Below are 16,034 nucleotides of genomic sequence, written 5' to 3'. Positions count from 1 at the left end.
CCATAGAAAGGACAGAATGAGCTCATATCCTTTGCACACCGTGGATGGAGCTGGAGGCCGTGACCCTAAGTGAACCAACCCAGAAACAGAAAATGAAATGCCAATAAGAGGGAACTGCAGGGTGGTTCACGTGGACGCAAGATGGAGACAGGGACACGGGCTCCAGGGCAAGAGTTGAAAAACTACCTACAGGGTAGAGTGTTCGTCACTACTTGGTGTCAGACCCACTAGAACAAGGGTCCCCAACCCCCAGGCTGTGGACCGGTACATGGCCTATTGGAACCAGGCCATGCGGCAGGAAGTGAGCGGTGGGCGGGCATTCCTGCCTGAGCTCCGCCTCATGTCAGATCAGCGCTGCATTAGATTCTCACTGCGCACGCACGCGAGGGATCCAGGCCGCGTGCTCCTCGTGACAATCTAATGCCTGATGATCGGGGGTGCAACAGTTTTATCCCTAAACCATTCCCGTCACCCCGGTCTGTGGAAAAATTATCTTCCACAAAACCAGTCCCTGATGCCAAAAAGGCTGGGGACTGCTGCCCTAGAAGGCCAATCGCCTGTGTTACACAGTGTACCATGTGGCAAACACACACATGTACCCCCTGAGTCTAAAATAAAAATTTTTTTTAAAAAGAAACTAGGATTGCCAGGTACTGTGTGGGACATGCAGTTCATTCAGGTTTCAGATACACAACAGACAATATTTTAGTGTAAGTATATTCCAGATGTTGCATGGGATATACTTATGCCAAAAGTTATTCGTTGTTTGTCTGAAATTCAAATTGAACAGGTACTCTGTAGTTTCATTTGCTAAATCTTGCAGACCTGCTGGGAACCCACATAGCTGAGAAGCTCTATCCCAGGCCTCAGTCAGAACTGTACTCAGGGGAGTGTCCCCACACCCAGGGACATCAGCTTGGAGGAGCCCAGGGCTAGAATGCCTGGTGTCGAAATGGCCTCAGGGGCCAGGCGCAGTGGCTCACGCCTGTAATCCCGGCACTTTGGGAGGCCAAGATGGGCAGATCACCTGAGGTCAGGAGTTCGAGACCAGCTTGGCCAACATGGTGAAACCCCATCTCTACTAAAAGTACAAAAATTAGCCAGCCATGGTGGCATGTGCCTGCAATCCCAACTACTCAGGAGGCTGAGGCAGGACAATCATTGGATCCCAGGAGGTGGAAGTTGCGAGATCGTACCACTGCACTCCAGCATGGGTGACAGAGCAAGACTCTATCTCAAAAAAAAAAAAAAAAAGAAATGGCCTCAGGCAAAGTTTGCTCACATGGGTGCCTGTACCCTGCCAGTGTAGGCTGAAGGGGGCTGGCCCTGCCTGCAGAGGGCTCTGCTCATTGACCAGACTGAGAAGACTGGCAAGTCCTAGGCCCAGTGAACACTAAGGTTCCTCCTGCTCAGGCCAGAGCCCCGCCCCTCCTGTATCCGTGCAGCCCTGTGGAGCCACGTCAGGTGTGGTCTTCACTGTGGTCATGCCGCGCCCAGAGGAGGGCCTTCCCTCCCCCAAGGTTACGGCCCGGTTCTATCGTGTGCCACCTCCCCAGGCCTTGGTGCACGTTACTCGATGGGAGTGGGAACACTCGCCCTTCCCCTTCCCCAGGGGCATGCGGATGCCTGGTGAGCCGGGGGCAGCCTGGCAGGGCGCAAGGCACTGACCTGGGAGCTGCCACTCTTAGGTCGCCATCCCTGGCTCTGTGGGTCACATGTCAGCCACAGCTGGCCACGGCCTGGCTCAGAGTCCCAGGTGGGCTGAGCGGGGCTGGTACACTGGCGCCGACCCGGGCTGCCCCGCTTGCATGTTGGCGGTGGCAGCAGCAGCAGGCTTAGCCCACCTTGCCCCTCCTGCACAGAGACCTGGAGGACGCCGACCTGCTGATCCAGCTGGAGGCCTTCGAGGAGGCTAAGGCCGAGGACGAGGAGGAGCTGCTGCGAGTCTCTGGCGGGGTCGACATGAGCAGCCACCAGGAGGTCTTTGCCTCCCTGTTCCACAAGGTGGGCCGGGGGGTGGAGGGCGGAGGGCAGCCCTCCAGGGCAGGCTGTGGCCCTGAGGTCCAGAGGCTGGGCCTGGAACGGTCCTCCCTGCCCTGGTCAGACCCTGCTGTGACCTGGGCCATGGTGCCAGCTTTGGGGTGAGACTCCAGGGAGCGGCAAGGGGCCAGGGGTTGGAAAGGGAGCTGGCGCCTAGAGCGGGCAGCCTGGGGGCCAGGCTGGGCCCTGGGAGCAGAGCCAGGGCCACAGGACCCAGAAGGACGGGGCTCCAAAGACCAGTGCGGCCCACAGCTGGCTGTACTGTCCTGGGCCCCAGCTGCCCAGTCCCCATCAGGTGGGCTTCAGAGGCCTCGGGGCCTGGTGAGGGGCGAAGAGGCTGAATTCTCATCAAGCTCAGGCCCTCCCCTCATTCCCTGAACCTGGCAGCTCTCATCTGGGGGCAGTTGTGTCCCCAGGTGGCATCTGGCAACATCTGAAGACATTTTTGGCTGCCACAGCTGGGCAGGGGGTGCTATTGGCATTGAGTAGGTAGAGACCAGGGGTTCTGTTTAACATCCCATAATGCACAGGGCAGTGCCACATGTCACCAGTACCACAGTCGCTGAGACTCTCATCTCTAGGGATCCATGGGAATAGAGGGGATGATGGGACTGGATGCCCTGGCAGACAGGCCAATGGTCCTTAGTCCACCAGGGAGGGGCCGGCTGCTGACCTGCACCCCACACTCGCCCGTCCAGGTGAGCTGCTCCCCGGTGTCTGCCCAGCTCCTGTCGGTGCTGCAGGGCCTCCTGCACCTGGAGCCCACCCTCCGCTCCAGCCAGCTGCTCTGGGAGGCCCTGGAGAGCCTCGTGAACCGGGCCGTGCTCCTGGCCAGCGATGGTGAGGGGGCGGGGCAGGGGCGTAGGCACAGCCTGGTGGGTAGACACTGGGGTCTTAGACCATGGGGGAGGGAGCCTGTCCTTGGCCCCAAACCATCCTCTGCCCGGGGGAGGTGGTCACTTTTTCCTGCCTCCTCCTCAAGCCCCCATCCCTCCCTCCCCCACTCCCTTCTCCCTTGACCCTGGACATCCCCTACGGCAGCCCAGGAGTGCACCCTGGAGGAAGTGGTTGAGCGACTCCTGTCTGTCAAGGGGCGACCCAGACCAAGCCCCCTGGTCAAGGCCCATAAAAGCGTCCAGGCCAACCTAGACCAGAGCCAGAGGGGCAGCTCCCTGCAAAACACTACAACCCCCAAGCCCAGTGTGAAGGGCCAGCAGCCAGCAGCAGCTGCTGCCTGCGAGCCTGTGGACCACGCCCAGAGTGAGAGCATCCTGAAAGTTTCGCAGCCCAGAGCCACGGAGCAGCAGGAGTCCATCCCGCTCCCACCCCCACCCCCACCCCCACCCCTGCTCCCTGTTTCCAGTGCCGAGCCCCCTCCCCCTCCCCCACCACCCCCCCTGCCCAGTGTGGGGGCTAAGGCCCTCCCAATAGCACCCCCACCCCCACCCATGCCAGGTCTGGGGGCCATGGCCCCCCCAGCACCTCCTCTACCACCACCCCTGCCAGGCTCCTGTGAGTTCCTGCCCCCACCACCTCCACCACTCCCAGGCATGAGATGCCCGCCCCCACCCCCACCCCTGCTGCCTGGTATGGGCTGGGGCCCTCCTCCACCCCCACCTCCACTACTGCCCTGCACCTGCAGCCCCCCCGTGGCGGGAGCCATGGAGGAGGTCATCGTGGCCCAGGTGGACCACAGCTTGGGCTCAGCATGGGTCCCCAGCCATCGGCGGGTGAACCCACCCACACTGCGCATGAAGAAGCTGAACTGGCAGAAGTTGCCATCCAACGTGGCACGTGGTGAGTGTCCCCAGACCCTCAAGGGAAGCTTCCCGTAGGACATGCGCTGGTCTCTGCTGGGGAGAGGGGCAGGTGGCACATGGAACTTGTGTGCACGTCCTGCCCGTGCGTGGCCAGGGCAGCCTGGCCCTTGCTCTGGGCTCTGCGCCTGTGGTTGAGGTACGGACGGGGGAGGAGCAGGCCGGGGGCTACCTCTGAGGACCCCCCTCCACATGCTCCCGTGAGCCAGTGTGTCTGGGGTGCCATGGTGCCCTGGGGTCCGGCTATAAGTGCTCAGGTAGGGAGGTAGGGTGCCTGCTGTATGCTGGACCTGCTGGGCCCCAGGCAGGGCATCCTTTAGACCCTCTGGGAGGCTCCAGCCCCTGCCTGCTGGATCGCCAGGCCCCGGGGCTGCGAGAGCCTCACTGGCCCTGTCCCTACCTGACAGAGCACAACTCTATGTGGGCGTCCCTGAGCAGCCCCGACGCCGAGGCTGTGGAGCCCGACTTCTCCAGCATCGAGCGGCTATTCTCCTTCCCTGCAGCCAAGCCCAAGGAGCCCACCACAGCGGCCACCCGGGCCAGGAAGGAGCCCAAGGAGGTGGGGACGGGGGAGGGACTCAGACGGGGGCCGCCTGCCAGGCCACGCTCCGGTACCAGCCTGTTGGGTGGGGGGGTTTTCTAGATCACTTTCCTTGATGCCAAGAAGAGCCTGAACCTCAACATCTTCCTGAAGCAATTTAAGTGGTGAGTAACGGAGGTGGCCCCCATCCCAGGCCACGGAGCCTCGCCTCCACCTGAGCCTCCTGACTTGGGCCCAGCATTGCCCTCTGCAGGCCACCATGGGAAGTGCACACTGCATCCCCTAGGCAGGCTTGTGGGCGGGTAATAGCGCCGCGCTGCCCCAGCTAGGGGCTGTCCAGGCTCCCAGGGAGAGAGCGCTGGGACCTCCCCCCACAAGGCCACAACAAGTAGTGGCTAAACCAGTGGGCCCTGACTCTCAGCCCCCGAGTCCCTTCCTGGGGCGGGTGTCCAGCACTGGCCGAGGGAGCTGGCTGCACCTGACCCATCCTGCATCTCCTGAACAGGGCCCATGGAGGTTAGCGAGGGTGGGAGTCAGCCTGGGTCCCCTTCACCGCGTGACCGTGGGCAACAACTCGACCGCTCTCTGTCCCACCTGCCCTGGCCACCCCATGACTATGTGGGGAGACCCTGCCAGGCGGGGTCCCAAAGAGGCTGGGTGGGGGTGACTCATGATTCACTCTCCCCTTGCCCGGTCCTCTCCCTGCTCCAGCTCCAACGAGGAGGTCGCTGCCATGATCCGGGCCGGGGATACCACCAAGTTTGATGTGGAGGTTCTCAAACAACTCCTTAAGCTCCTTCCCGAGAAGCACGAGGTGAGAGGACCACCCCTACACCCCGCCCCCGGTGAGTGCCACCAACCAAGGGAGAGGCTGTCCCGGGGGCTCCCAGCAGGGAGACAGAGAAGGGAGGCGTCCCAGTCCCACCTCTGCCCTGAACCGTGAGCCACAGGGAACCATGATGGGCACTGGAGGGGCTGGGCCGAGCGGGCAGTCCAGGAGGGCGGGAAGCTGGCGTGGGGGGATCCCACACGCCGTTCTCCTCCTGGCAGATTGAAAACCTGCGGGCATTCACAGAGGAGCGAGCCAAGCTGGCCAGCGCCGACCATTTCTACCTCCTCCTGCTGGCCATTCCCTGGTGAGCACGACCGCCCTCAGGCCCCAGGGCCTGGGCCCCAGGTGGGAGGAGAGCAGGAATAGGGAGCAGGGCCCAGCCAGGGAGAAGGGGCTGTGCCAATGGCTGCCCCGGGCTCCAGGAGCAGCGTTGCAGCGGTCGGGCTTCTAAACATCACTCGAGCCCCACCCCCAGTCCTTCCCCTCAAAGTGTGGGGCGCGAGGCCTCTGGAGGAACTGGATCCCGCGTCTGCGCAGGCCCGGGAGGGTGCCTGTTGGATGGGGCAGGTAGTGGAAACCCCCTCCCTTTGCCCACCACCCAAGTCAGAGCCCTGTGCTGAGTGTCCCTCTGGCAGGGACAGGTGGGGGGTGCAGGCCACTGATGCCTGTCTGTGCCATCCCCAGCTACCAGCTGCGAATCGAGTGCATGCTGCTGTGTGAGGGCGCGGCCGCCGTGCTGGACATGGTGCGGCCCAAGGCCCAGCTGGTGCTGGCTGCCTGCGAAAGTGAGTGGGGCCAAGCGGGACACGTGTGCGGGAGGGACAGGCCTCCGAACCCGGGCTGGAGGGCTGCTCGGGGCACCTGCTACTGCCAGTATCGTAATGGCTGCTAAGAGCACCCAAGGGTGCCAGCCTTCACCACCACTCCGGAAACCACCCTGCTGCCACCACCTCGGTGCACACGCCTGCTGGACACACACACACATGCCCACCGCCACTCTCAGACACGTGCACACACAAGCACACCGCCACTCGGGTATGTGCACACACAGAAGCCCACAAGCACACACATGCACACAGGACACATAGACACACCTACATGCCCCCCCACACACACACACCCTCACATACATATACAGACACAAGTGCACACACGCAGGCACCATCTCTGAAAGGGGAATCCATGGAGACCTGCCACAGCCACTGGGAAGGGAGAGAGACAGGTACGGACCAGTGAGGCACAGCTCACGTCTGTCAGGCACACTGTAGGTGTCCACTCCCATTGGTGGAGGGTTTGCAGCCCCCAGGCCCTGTCCTGTGACCATTCCAGTGCTGGGCTGAGCCTGGGGAGGAGCCAGGGAGTGCAGGGGCACTGGCAAGCAGGACCACACCCCACCGCCAGGGCATCTGGGGCCTCTGAACCAAGAGCCCCTCTCCAGCCCTGGCTGCCCCTGCAGGCCTCCTCACCAGCCGCCAGCTGCCCATCTTCTGCCAGCTGATCCTGAGAATTGGGAACTTCCTCAACTACGTAAGTCAGGGGCAGCTCCCCATCCCAACTGGCCTGCTGGGGGCTGGCGAGACTCACTCCCTGCCCCTCCCAGGGCAGCCACACTGGTGACGCTGACGGCTTCAAGATCAGTACATTGCTGAAGCTCACGGAGACCAAGTCCCAGCAGAACCGCGTGACGCTGCTGCACCATGTGCTGGAGGTGGGCCGTGGCGACGGGCACCAGCGGGGGCACGATGGGAGGGCTTCAAGTCCCCCCAGACCTGCGGTGTAGAGGCGTAGAGGCCATACCCCCCTGTGCCCACCACTCAGGCCGCCGGTCTCCCTGTCTCAGGACCCCGTCTAGAGCCAGCAGCCTCAGTCAGAGCCATGCCCCCACCCCTCCCAGCACCCCTTCCTTCCTGCAGCACTGGCTCCCCTGCACGAGCCTCGTCCCTGCCCAGGATACCCGTCCCTGGTCTGGGGGACAGTCCCTAGGAAAAGCAGAAACATCACAAAGTCATAGCCAGGCCCAAGGGAAAGATTTGAGGGTCTGGAGTGCTGGGGTTTTTCTGGACCTTAATTGCTACGGGTTAGAGCTGGGGGAGTAGGAACAGGGGCATCCCCAGGTGGACAGTGTGGCCGCAGTGGATCTCACTGGACGTGTCCCATTGCAGGAAGCGGAAAAGAGCCACCCCGACCTCCTGCAGCTGCCCCGGGACCTGGAGCAGCCCTCGCAAGCGGCAGGGTAGGCAGCTCCTGCCAGCCCACCCACCTCAGCCAGGCGGGGGCCTGACTTCTGTCCCCAGCCAGTGAGGTGGCTGCCCTCCAGGGCCGGGTCTCACAGCCGCAGCGCAGCCCCGGCGCCGCGGAGCCCTGCCCAACAGAACACTTTCCTTTTGGGACAGGACCGGGTCTGCCGTGGCCCATCCCCTTCTGACTTAAGCGAGGAAACAGGCCTAGAGAGGGCAAGGGCTGGCCAGGGCAAGGTCACACCAGGAGCAGGTCTAATACAGCCCCTTCACAAGGTGAACCTTCACGACAGCCGTGAGCAGGCTCGGGCCCCCCTCATCGTATGGATGAGGAAACGGAGGTCCAGGAAAGCAGTGTCACCTGGGTCACACAACCCAGGCAGGAGGGCAGCCTGGGCCACCCCACTACACAGTCCAGGCCCCTAGCACAGGGTCCTTCCCAGGCTCCACCTGCCCTGGAAGGTTCTCTGGCTCAGGAGCTGCTCAGCCTTGGGGAGAACTAGGCAAGCAGGACGGGCTGACCATTAGGATCCCCGCGCAGACACTCACAGGGGGCTGAGGGTCGGCTGGAACAGGCACTCAACCCCAACACTGCACGTGCAGCCTCAGAGTACAGCCTGCGGGGAGCACAGTGGGGCGCCGGGGGTTGTGTAGAGGAGGGGCTCCCCTGTCCCAGTGAGGCTGACGTCAGCTGTTGCTGTCTCTGCCCGGCCCTCCTCACCTTTCAGGATCAACCTGGAGATCATCCGCTCAGAGACCAGCTCCAACCTGAAGAAGCTTCTGGAGACCGAGCGGAAAGTGTCCGCCTCTGTGGCCGAGGTCCAGGAGCAGTACACTGAGCGCCTCCAGGCAAGTGGGCGCCTGGGCCTGGGGCTGGCAGGAGAGGCTGCCCTGATAGAGCGAGCCGGGCGGGTGGCTGTGCTGTCTCCTGGCTCCAGGGTGGATCCTGGGGGCCGAGTTTCCCCAGGTGTGCATGGTCAGGGTACAGGCCCCTGCTCCTTCTCAGAGACCACGTCCTCAGGGCCTGTCCCTGTGGCCGCCACCCTCCCGCAACTCAGGGCCTCACCCCAGGTGGGGCCCGCGCCGGGCTCTCACAGGACTGTCACGTGCCCTTGCCCCCAGGCCAGCATCTCGGCCTTCCGGGCACTGGACGAGCTGTTCGAGGCCATTGAGCAGAAGCAGCGGGAGCTGGCCGACTACCTGTGTGAGGACGCCCAGCAGCTGTCCCTGGAGGACACGTTCAGCACCATGAAGGCTTTCCGGGATCTCTTCCTCCGCGCCCTGAAGGTGGGGGCAGCCGGCAGGGCACAGCCTGTCTGGCTAGAGTGGGGTCCCGAGGCCCCTGGCCTTCCTCCAGGAGGACGGGCCGAGGCACCTTTCGTCCGGCCGACACAGCCATGTGGGCCCTGCGCTGCCGTGGCTCAGGGAGGAGGACTCCCAGGCCCACAGAGCCCCTGAGGGATGCCACGCTGGGGTGACGGGGCCACATCTGCCAGTGCAGGAGAACAAGGAGCGGAAGGAGCAGACGGCGAAGGCGGAGAGGAGGAAGCAGCAGCTGGCAGAGGAGGAGGCGCGGCGGCCTCGGGGAGAGGACGGGAAGCCTGGTGAGGCTGGGCCGGCTGAGCGGGGCTGGGGGGCGGCTCCAGGATCCTTGTCTGTGCTGCAGCCTCCCCACCACCCCCAGCCCTCTAGGTGGGCTCCAGGGTCCCTGTGCTGCTCTCTGAGTGCCCCGTGCTCCTCAGTCAGGAAGGGGCCCGGGAAGCAGGAGGAGGTGTGTGTCATCGATGCTCTGCTGGCCGACATCAGGAAGGGCTTCCAGCTGCGGAAGACGGCCCGGGGCCGCGGGGACACTGAAGGAGGCAGCAAGGCAGCCTCCATGGATCCCCCAAGAGCCACAGAGCCTGGTAAGACCCTCTCCCACTGCCTCCTCATGGTCCCCTTGCCACTGTCCCTATCCTGTGCCTCCAGGAAGTCCTCCTGACTTCACCGGAAAGCCCTCTCCTCTCCCTGGGCCACCCTGGAGGCCCCTAAGACTGGGGACAGCCGAGGGGACAGGTGGTGGCCGCTCAGCCCTCATCCCTCATCCCTCCCTCCACTCACTCCAGCTCCTCCACTTTCACAACAGGCCCTGCCGTTAGTGCTGAAGCAGCGGTCCAGCTGCTGGGCTCCAGAGAGATGAGGCCAGGCCCACTGACAGATGCCCCTGGGCTCAGAGGGTGCTAGAGGTGGCAGGAAAGGCAGGCGGCAAGGCCCTGGTGGGAGGACCCCATTCCTGGGGTGGCTGCCTCAGGGTGCTGGGAATGGCGTGGCCCAGTGTCCCCACCCTGCCACAGTGTAGACAGACCAAGGATGCTGAGGCCAAGTCCTGCTCTGAGACATAAGAGGAGGCTTCCTGGGGAGGAGGCTTTGCAGGGCATTCTGGTAGACAGTGGAATGGAGGAGGCTGTGCTTGGGCTGGCTCTGGGGCAGGGTGCCTGGCCTTCACTGGTGTGTCCCTCCATCCAGTGGCCACCAGTAACCCTGCAGGAGACCCTGTGGGCAGCACACGCTCTCCCGCCTCTGAGCCCGGCCTTGATGCTACAACGGCCAGCGAGTCCCGGGGCTGGGACCTTGTAGACGCCGTGACCCCCGACCCTCAGCCCACCCTGGAGCAGTCGGAGGAGGGTGGTCCCCGGCCCCTGGAGAGGCGTTCTTCCTGGTATGTGGATGCCAGCGATGTCCTAACCACTGAGGATCCCCAGTGCCCCCAGCCCTTGGAGGGGGCCTGGCCGGTGACTCTGGGAGATGCTCAGGACCTGAAGCCCCTCAAGTTCTCCAGCAACCAGCCCCCTGCAGCTGGAAGTTCAAGGCAAGATGCCAAGGATCGCACGTCCTTGCTGGGCGTCCTCCAGGCCGAGGCCGACAGCACGAGCGAGGGGCTGGAGGACGCCGTCCACAGCCGTGGTGCCAGACCCCCTGCAGCAGGCCCAGGTGGGGATGAGGACGAGGATGAGGAGGACACGGCCCCAGAGTCCGCACTGGACACATCCCTGGACAAGTCCTTCTCCGAGGATGCAGTGACCGACTCCTCGGGGTCGGGCACACTCCCCAGGGCCCGGGGCCGGGCCTCAAAGGGGACCGGCAAGCGAAGGAAGAAGCGTCCCTCCAGGAGCCAGGAAGGTAACTCAGGGAGGGGCCCCGGGCACCGTCCCATGCCAGGGCACTGGCACCCAGCCGGTCCCTCCCCTTCTCCATTGAGCACTGCACGTTCCAGTGGCACCCAGGAGAGGTGACTTGGGTGTGGCGCGGGAGAGGAGGCGTTAGCGCACCCACCGCAGGGCAGCTTTGTGGGCTGCTGCGGTCTGTGCAACTGTTCCTCCAACCTGCTAATTCCCACCTTCATGCCACCTCCGTTAGGGAGTAGGGGGTGGACACCGGGCACCAGGTCCCAGGCAAGTGGCTGCCATGTGGCTTAGTGGCCAAAGAACCGGGCAGCCCTCAGAGGGTGTTGGCATGGCTGTCCCGGGCCCCCCAGCCCCACCCGCTCCGAGTCAGGGTCGCTCCTGTGTGATAAGCCGTTGAGTACATTTCTTTTATTTGAAAGCAGAGGTTCCCCCTGATTCTGATGATAATAAAACAAAGAAATTGTGTGTGATCCAGTAAGGTATGTACGCAGCCGGTGCTCCGTGGGGGCTAACAGCAGCTGCAGGGCAGTGGGGCTGGAGCTTGCTGCCCACACCCCTCCGGGACACTAACCTGGCTTCTCTCCAGCCCACGTGGTGTGTCAGTGTGGCCTTGCCTCTTCCGCAGCCCTGGTGTTGGGCTCCCCCCGCCCCGTCCCCTCCCTCTCCGCAGGTTACCTGCTCAACTGGTGCCTCCCGCAGGCAAGACGTAACCTCAGTGCTGGCTCCGGGCATGCGGGCCTTGAGAGGGCAGGTGGCGGGGCCAGCCGGGCTCCCTTAGCGAGCAGGATCGGGGCCCCGGGCGTGGGCGGGACCTCCTGGCTGGCAGGACAGGCTGAGGTTGCTCCTGTCTGGTGTCCTGGCCCTAACTGCAGTTTCAGTAACCCTGTGGCTTTCCTGCTGTGTCTGTCGGTGGAGGGATAGCTTCACTCTGAGTGTGTCAATGGCGTGGGGCCTCCTAGGGCGTGTCCCCAGGAAGTCTGTGAGGAGACAGGGAGAGTCGCAAGGGCAGATGCTGCCAGGGACCAGCACACTGCAACCCCCCTCCTGTTGGACAGTGTCCTCCCACCCCGAGGTCATGGGTGGGTCTGTGGAGATGCAGATTACCCCCAGCACACCGCACCTTCTGGGGGGCCTCCAGCCAAAGGTCAGTCAGCCAGGTCCGTCCGCAGGGCTGGAGAGGCTGATGCATCCAGCTAGACAGACCAGCCTGCACTGGGTGGAGGAGGGGCTAGAGCAGAGAACCAGAAGGTCCAGCCCGGCCGATCGTGAGCTCTGTGAGCCCAGGTCGTGGCGTCTTCCAGCACCTCCAGCCTTGCTCAGAGCCAGCCCAGTGTCCGTGCATCGCAGATATGCTGACCGCTGGGCCTGGGGCTTAGGCTCAAGGTGCACACGTGAGGTCTGCTGGTGCCCGTCAGAGGCAAGAGCGGTCGTGAGCCCGGAGAAGCTTCTCCGGACAGTTTGTCCTCGCTGTTGGGGCACGGCCTTCACCCTGGGTTCCAGCTCTTGCTTCCAGGGTCATCGTCCGAGTGTGGCTCTCTGGTGTGAAGCGCCCACGTGTTCTTTTTTTTTTTTTTTTTTTTTTTTTTTTTTGAGACGGAGTCTCGCTCTGTCGCCCAGGCTGGAGTGCAGTGGCGCAATCTTGGCTCACTGCAAGCTCCGCCTCCCGGGTTCACACCATTCTCCTGCCTCAGCCTCTCCGAGTAGCTGGGACTACAGGCGCCCACCACCACGCCCGGCTAATTTTTTTGTATTTTTAGTAGAGATGGGGTTTCACTGTGGTCTCGATCTCCTGACCTCGTGATCCGCCCGCCTCGGCCTCCCAAAGTGCTGGGATTACAAGCGTGAGCCACCGCGCCCGGCCGCCCACGTGTTCTTTTTAGAAAGGTGCTGGCATCTCCCTTAGAGGCTGGAACTTGGACTTGCTGGCCCTGAGTGTGAGGAACAGTGGAGCATGCAGGCCTGAGGCAGGCGGCCACACCTGACAATGGTCCAGTGAAAGATGGACGTGCCCAGTGCCAGCTCCACGCTCCACCTGGTTCCCTCCTGAACCTGCTACATGTGCTTAGCCTCCACCTGCCCCAGCTCCTGCCACGCAGGCGGCTGAGAGCAAGAGGAAGGAATCCTCCTCTCCCCAACTTTTTATTTTTTATTTTTTTCAAGACAGAATCTCACTCTGTTGCCCAGGCTGGAGTGCAGTGGTGCAATCTCAGCTCACGGCAACCTCCACCTTCCAGGTTCAAGTGATTCTCCTGCCTTAGCCTTCTGAGTAGCTGGGACCACAGGCACGCACCACCACGCCTGGCTAACTTTTTGTATTTTTAGCAGAGACGGGGTTTCACCATGTTGGCCAGGCTGGTCTCAAACTCCTGACTTCAGGTGATCCACCTGCCTCGGCCTCCCAAAGTGCTGGGATTACAGGCATGAGCCACCGTGTCCAGCCCCCACCTTTTTATTTAGAAAATCTTCAACACCACAGGAAATTGCATAGAGATCAGAATGAACAACATCTTCTTTCCGAAACTACAACCATTTGCCAAAAATAACAAAATTGTGATCATTTTGCTACGTTGCCTCCCCTCCAACTGACCCATTTGAGAGTTTCTTATAAACATCATGGCACTGGAGCCCTAACCTCGCCCACAGACACCTGAGAGCACAGCCGTCCTCCCCAGTACCCACCCCCAGGCAGGGTGCGCTGCCGTCCTCCCAGTCCCCCCCGGGCAGGGTACAGTGCGGGACACTTCACGTCCAGGTGCTTCTAATACTTGGTCCCAATGTGGATGTGTCACTTGTCCCAGTAATTCCTTTTCTAGTTGTTGCTTTGTTGTTTTTGCAAACTAAGATTGTATCCAGAGTCACACGCTGTGTTTGGTTGTCATATCGCTTCAGTCTCTTTTGTTCTAGAACATTCCTGCCCCTTTTTGTCTTGTATGACATTGACATTCAGGAAGATAACTTCACTTTGGGTTTGCCTGATTGCATCCCCCCAAGTACGTCCAGGTTGAGCTTTGGGGCAGGAGTTCTACCCCAGGGGACACCATGTCCTCCCCAGCTGGGTGGGGACGTTCGTGGCAGCAGCGCTGACCACGGCTGCGCGAGTGGTTTCTGAACCTCCACTGCACCAACACCACGCTGTCTGGTTAATAAGCACCGGTGGTGACCTGTGGAACAAGCCGCTGCAGCGCGGTTCTGTGTTCGCCGCCCCTCCTCCGAGCGTTCCCCTCTCCCCTCCCTTTTTCCATCACGTGAGTTTTGAATGTGCAGTAATCCTTCACTGCCACTGCCGTGCATTTGATGGGGACCAGCACGGACCCTTGACCCACAGCCCCTGAGCGCTTCCCATCTTTGGCACAAGCCCATGTTCCTAGCTCACCCCAGACTTGCCGATCCCCCCCATCCCTGCCCAGGCCTTGGTCTTGGCCATTTCTCCAGGTTCCCTGAGTGGGGAATGGTGCTGAGATCTCCCTCTGAGGGATTGTTTTGGACAATTTTTGTTTTCTTGCTGTCTCTTTAGAGTGGTTCTCAAACCCTGCCTGGGCTATCCCACTGGGGAGCTAGGATACCACCTGGCACTGTGGTGGCCGTGGGAGTGGCACTCAGACAAGGGCCATCGAGGGCCCCTGGACCAGAAAGCGAAGAGGGCATTGGGGGCAGGAGGCCTGTGGGGCCATGTGTGGGGGCCATCTGGGTGGCGGGAGCTGTTGGGGCGGGGCTGAGCGCCCTCAGCAGCCCACTGGAGAAAGCGCTGCTGGGGTCTTCGTGTGGGGCCCAGGGCTCAATGTGGAAGCGATGAGGGCTGCAGGTGGTGGCAATGGGGATTAATGAGTAAGGACAGTGCAGCCTGGGTCTCAGACATGGGGTGGGGGACAGGCCACAGAGACTCCCCATCTCAGCAGAGAGGAAACAGGCTCAGGCTGCCACGCCTTGCCAAAACCCAGCCTGGCCAGGCCATCCCGGCACCTTCCAGCTAGATAAGTTGTGCTGCTCCAGAGAAAGATCCTGGGGTCAGAATGGACCTCAGATGCATGGCACAACCTGCTGGACAGTGGTGATGAGGGGTTCAAGGACCTGGGGACCTAGAAGCAGGCACCTGGTATTATACCCAGCAAAACTGCTCTTAACAATGTCATTTTTTCTCTCTCCTTACAGGCCTCAGGCCCAGGCCCAAGGCCAAGTGAGAGAGCCCAGGCCACAGGACATGCTGCCATTCTGCCAAGAGAGGCTCTTCTGGGGGCCAGGCTGGCACTGGGCCCCGGAAATCAAAACTCCGTGCCTTACCCAGCCGGGGCCCTCCCGGAGCCTTCTTGGGGTGTTGTGGCTGGGACCCCGACAGGCACCAGTGCCCTGCCAGGCCTGGTGTCCTCCTGGACCGCCTGCACGTGCCAGCCTCCCACCTGCTTCCTAAAGGCAACCCTGGCCCACACCCGCATGCGCCCGGTGCAGCCTGCCAAGGGCCAGTCGGGGGGTGCTTTGTCCTGCCAGTGTCCACCACAGCTCTGCCTGCCATTCAGCCCAGCAGGGTTTAATCAAAACGCAATGCTTTGCAAGTCTTTACTGCTTGGAGGTGGCTGAGTTGGGGGCCCTGGGCAAGGGTAAGCCGGCAGGCAGTGCCGTGGCAGGCCAGGGTCCCCTCCCGTGGGGTCTGGCCCCCGTTCCAGCATGTCCAGCCCCTGAAGTTGGAGTGGGGGGCGGTCTGCCTTTGCTGCCACTGCCAGGCCTCTGCCCTGCAGCTGAAACTTGGCCATCACATCAACAGAAAACCCCTCCCAGTGCCAGCTGCCCAGCGTGGGCGGGCCCTGGGGACAATACAGGTCCACCTGAGGGGCTGCAGGGTGACACCCAGCAGCCGCTGCCCCCTCACTGCCCACCCAGCGAGGGCAGCCTGCCCGAACCTGCCCCCTGCCAGGTGTGTGCCCTGAGGCTGGCGGCTGGATGCGTGGCCAATAAAACGCAGACCTAGCCCGGTGTGCGACTGTTGTGTTCAGAGGTTGTGGGAGTGGGCGGTGGACGTGGGTTCCCACAAATGTGAGCACTGGACAGGCCCTGTGTGAACAGTCACTGTTGAGGGGCCCCCGGGCCCCATGTGAACAGTCACTGTTGAGGGGTCCCCGGGCCCCGTGTGAACAGTCACTGCTGAGGGGCCCGGGCCCCGTGACACTCACTGTTGAGGGGGGCCCATGTGAACACTGTTGAGGGGTCCCGGCCCGTGTGAACAGTCACTGTTGAGGGGTCCCCGGGCCCCGTGTGAACAGTCACTGTTGAGGGGCCCCCGGGCCCCGTGTGAACAGTCACTGTTGAGGGGCCCCCGGGCCCCGTGTGAACACTCACTGTTGAGGGGTCCCCGGGCCCCGTGTGAACAGTCACTGCTGAGGGGCCCCCGGGCCCCGTGTGAACACTCACTGT

General features: G+C 62.5%; 1 protein-coding gene across 3 annotated transcripts in view; it reads left to right on the top strand.

Moving 5' to 3' along the window:
- Window positions 1-15,596, top strand: part of INF2 (inverted formin, FH2 and WH2 domain containing) — a 30,056-nt gene extending 14,460 nt beyond the window's left edge. Inside the window, exons 6-24 of one of the 3 annotated variants that reach the window (XR_004027986.1) lie at window positions 1,863-2,004; window positions 2,739-2,880; window positions 3,082-3,837; window positions 4,265-4,416; window positions 4,501-4,562; window positions 5,110-5,212; window positions 5,449-5,534; window positions 5,915-6,015; window positions 6,687-6,757; window positions 6,831-6,938; window positions 7,393-7,463; window positions 8,196-8,316; window positions 8,590-8,754; window positions 8,969-9,071; window positions 9,210-9,371; window positions 9,973-10,626; window positions 11,054-11,110; window positions 13,536-13,621; window positions 14,781-14,794. Coding sequence is in view for 2 of the 3 variants with exons in the window: in XM_030803695.1 (XP_030659555.1) it covers window positions 1,863-2,004; window positions 2,739-2,880; window positions 3,082-3,837; window positions 4,265-4,416; window positions 4,501-4,562; window positions 5,110-5,212; window positions 5,449-5,534; window positions 5,915-6,015; window positions 6,687-6,757; window positions 6,831-6,938; window positions 7,393-7,463; window positions 8,196-8,316; window positions 8,590-8,754; window positions 8,969-9,071; window positions 9,210-9,371; window positions 9,973-10,626; window positions 11,054-11,109 (3,055 nt within the window). In the remaining variant the exon portion in view is untranslated. Of the gene's footprint in view, window positions 1-1,862; window positions 2,005-2,738; window positions 2,881-3,081; window positions 3,838-4,264; window positions 4,417-4,500; window positions 4,563-5,109; window positions 5,213-5,448; window positions 5,535-5,914; window positions 6,016-6,686; window positions 6,758-6,830; window positions 6,939-7,392; window positions 7,464-8,195; window positions 8,317-8,589; window positions 8,755-8,968; window positions 9,072-9,209; window positions 9,372-9,972; window positions 10,627-11,053; window positions 11,111-13,535; window positions 13,622-14,780 lie in introns of all 3 variants that reach the window. The other 2 variants (XM_030803695.1, XM_030803696.1) reach the window with 2 other exon arrangements.
- The last annotated feature ends 438 nt before the right edge of the window (window positions 15,597-16,034 follow it).

This window comes from Nomascus leucogenys, chromosome 22a, assembly GCF_006542625.1.
Source record: "Nomascus leucogenys isolate Asia chromosome 22a, Asia_NLE_v1, whole genome shotgun sequence".
Taxonomy (NCBI): domain Eukaryota; kingdom Metazoa; phylum Chordata; class Mammalia; order Primates; family Hylobatidae; genus Nomascus; species Nomascus leucogenys.
This window is presented reverse-complemented; position numbering and strand designations above follow the sequence as displayed.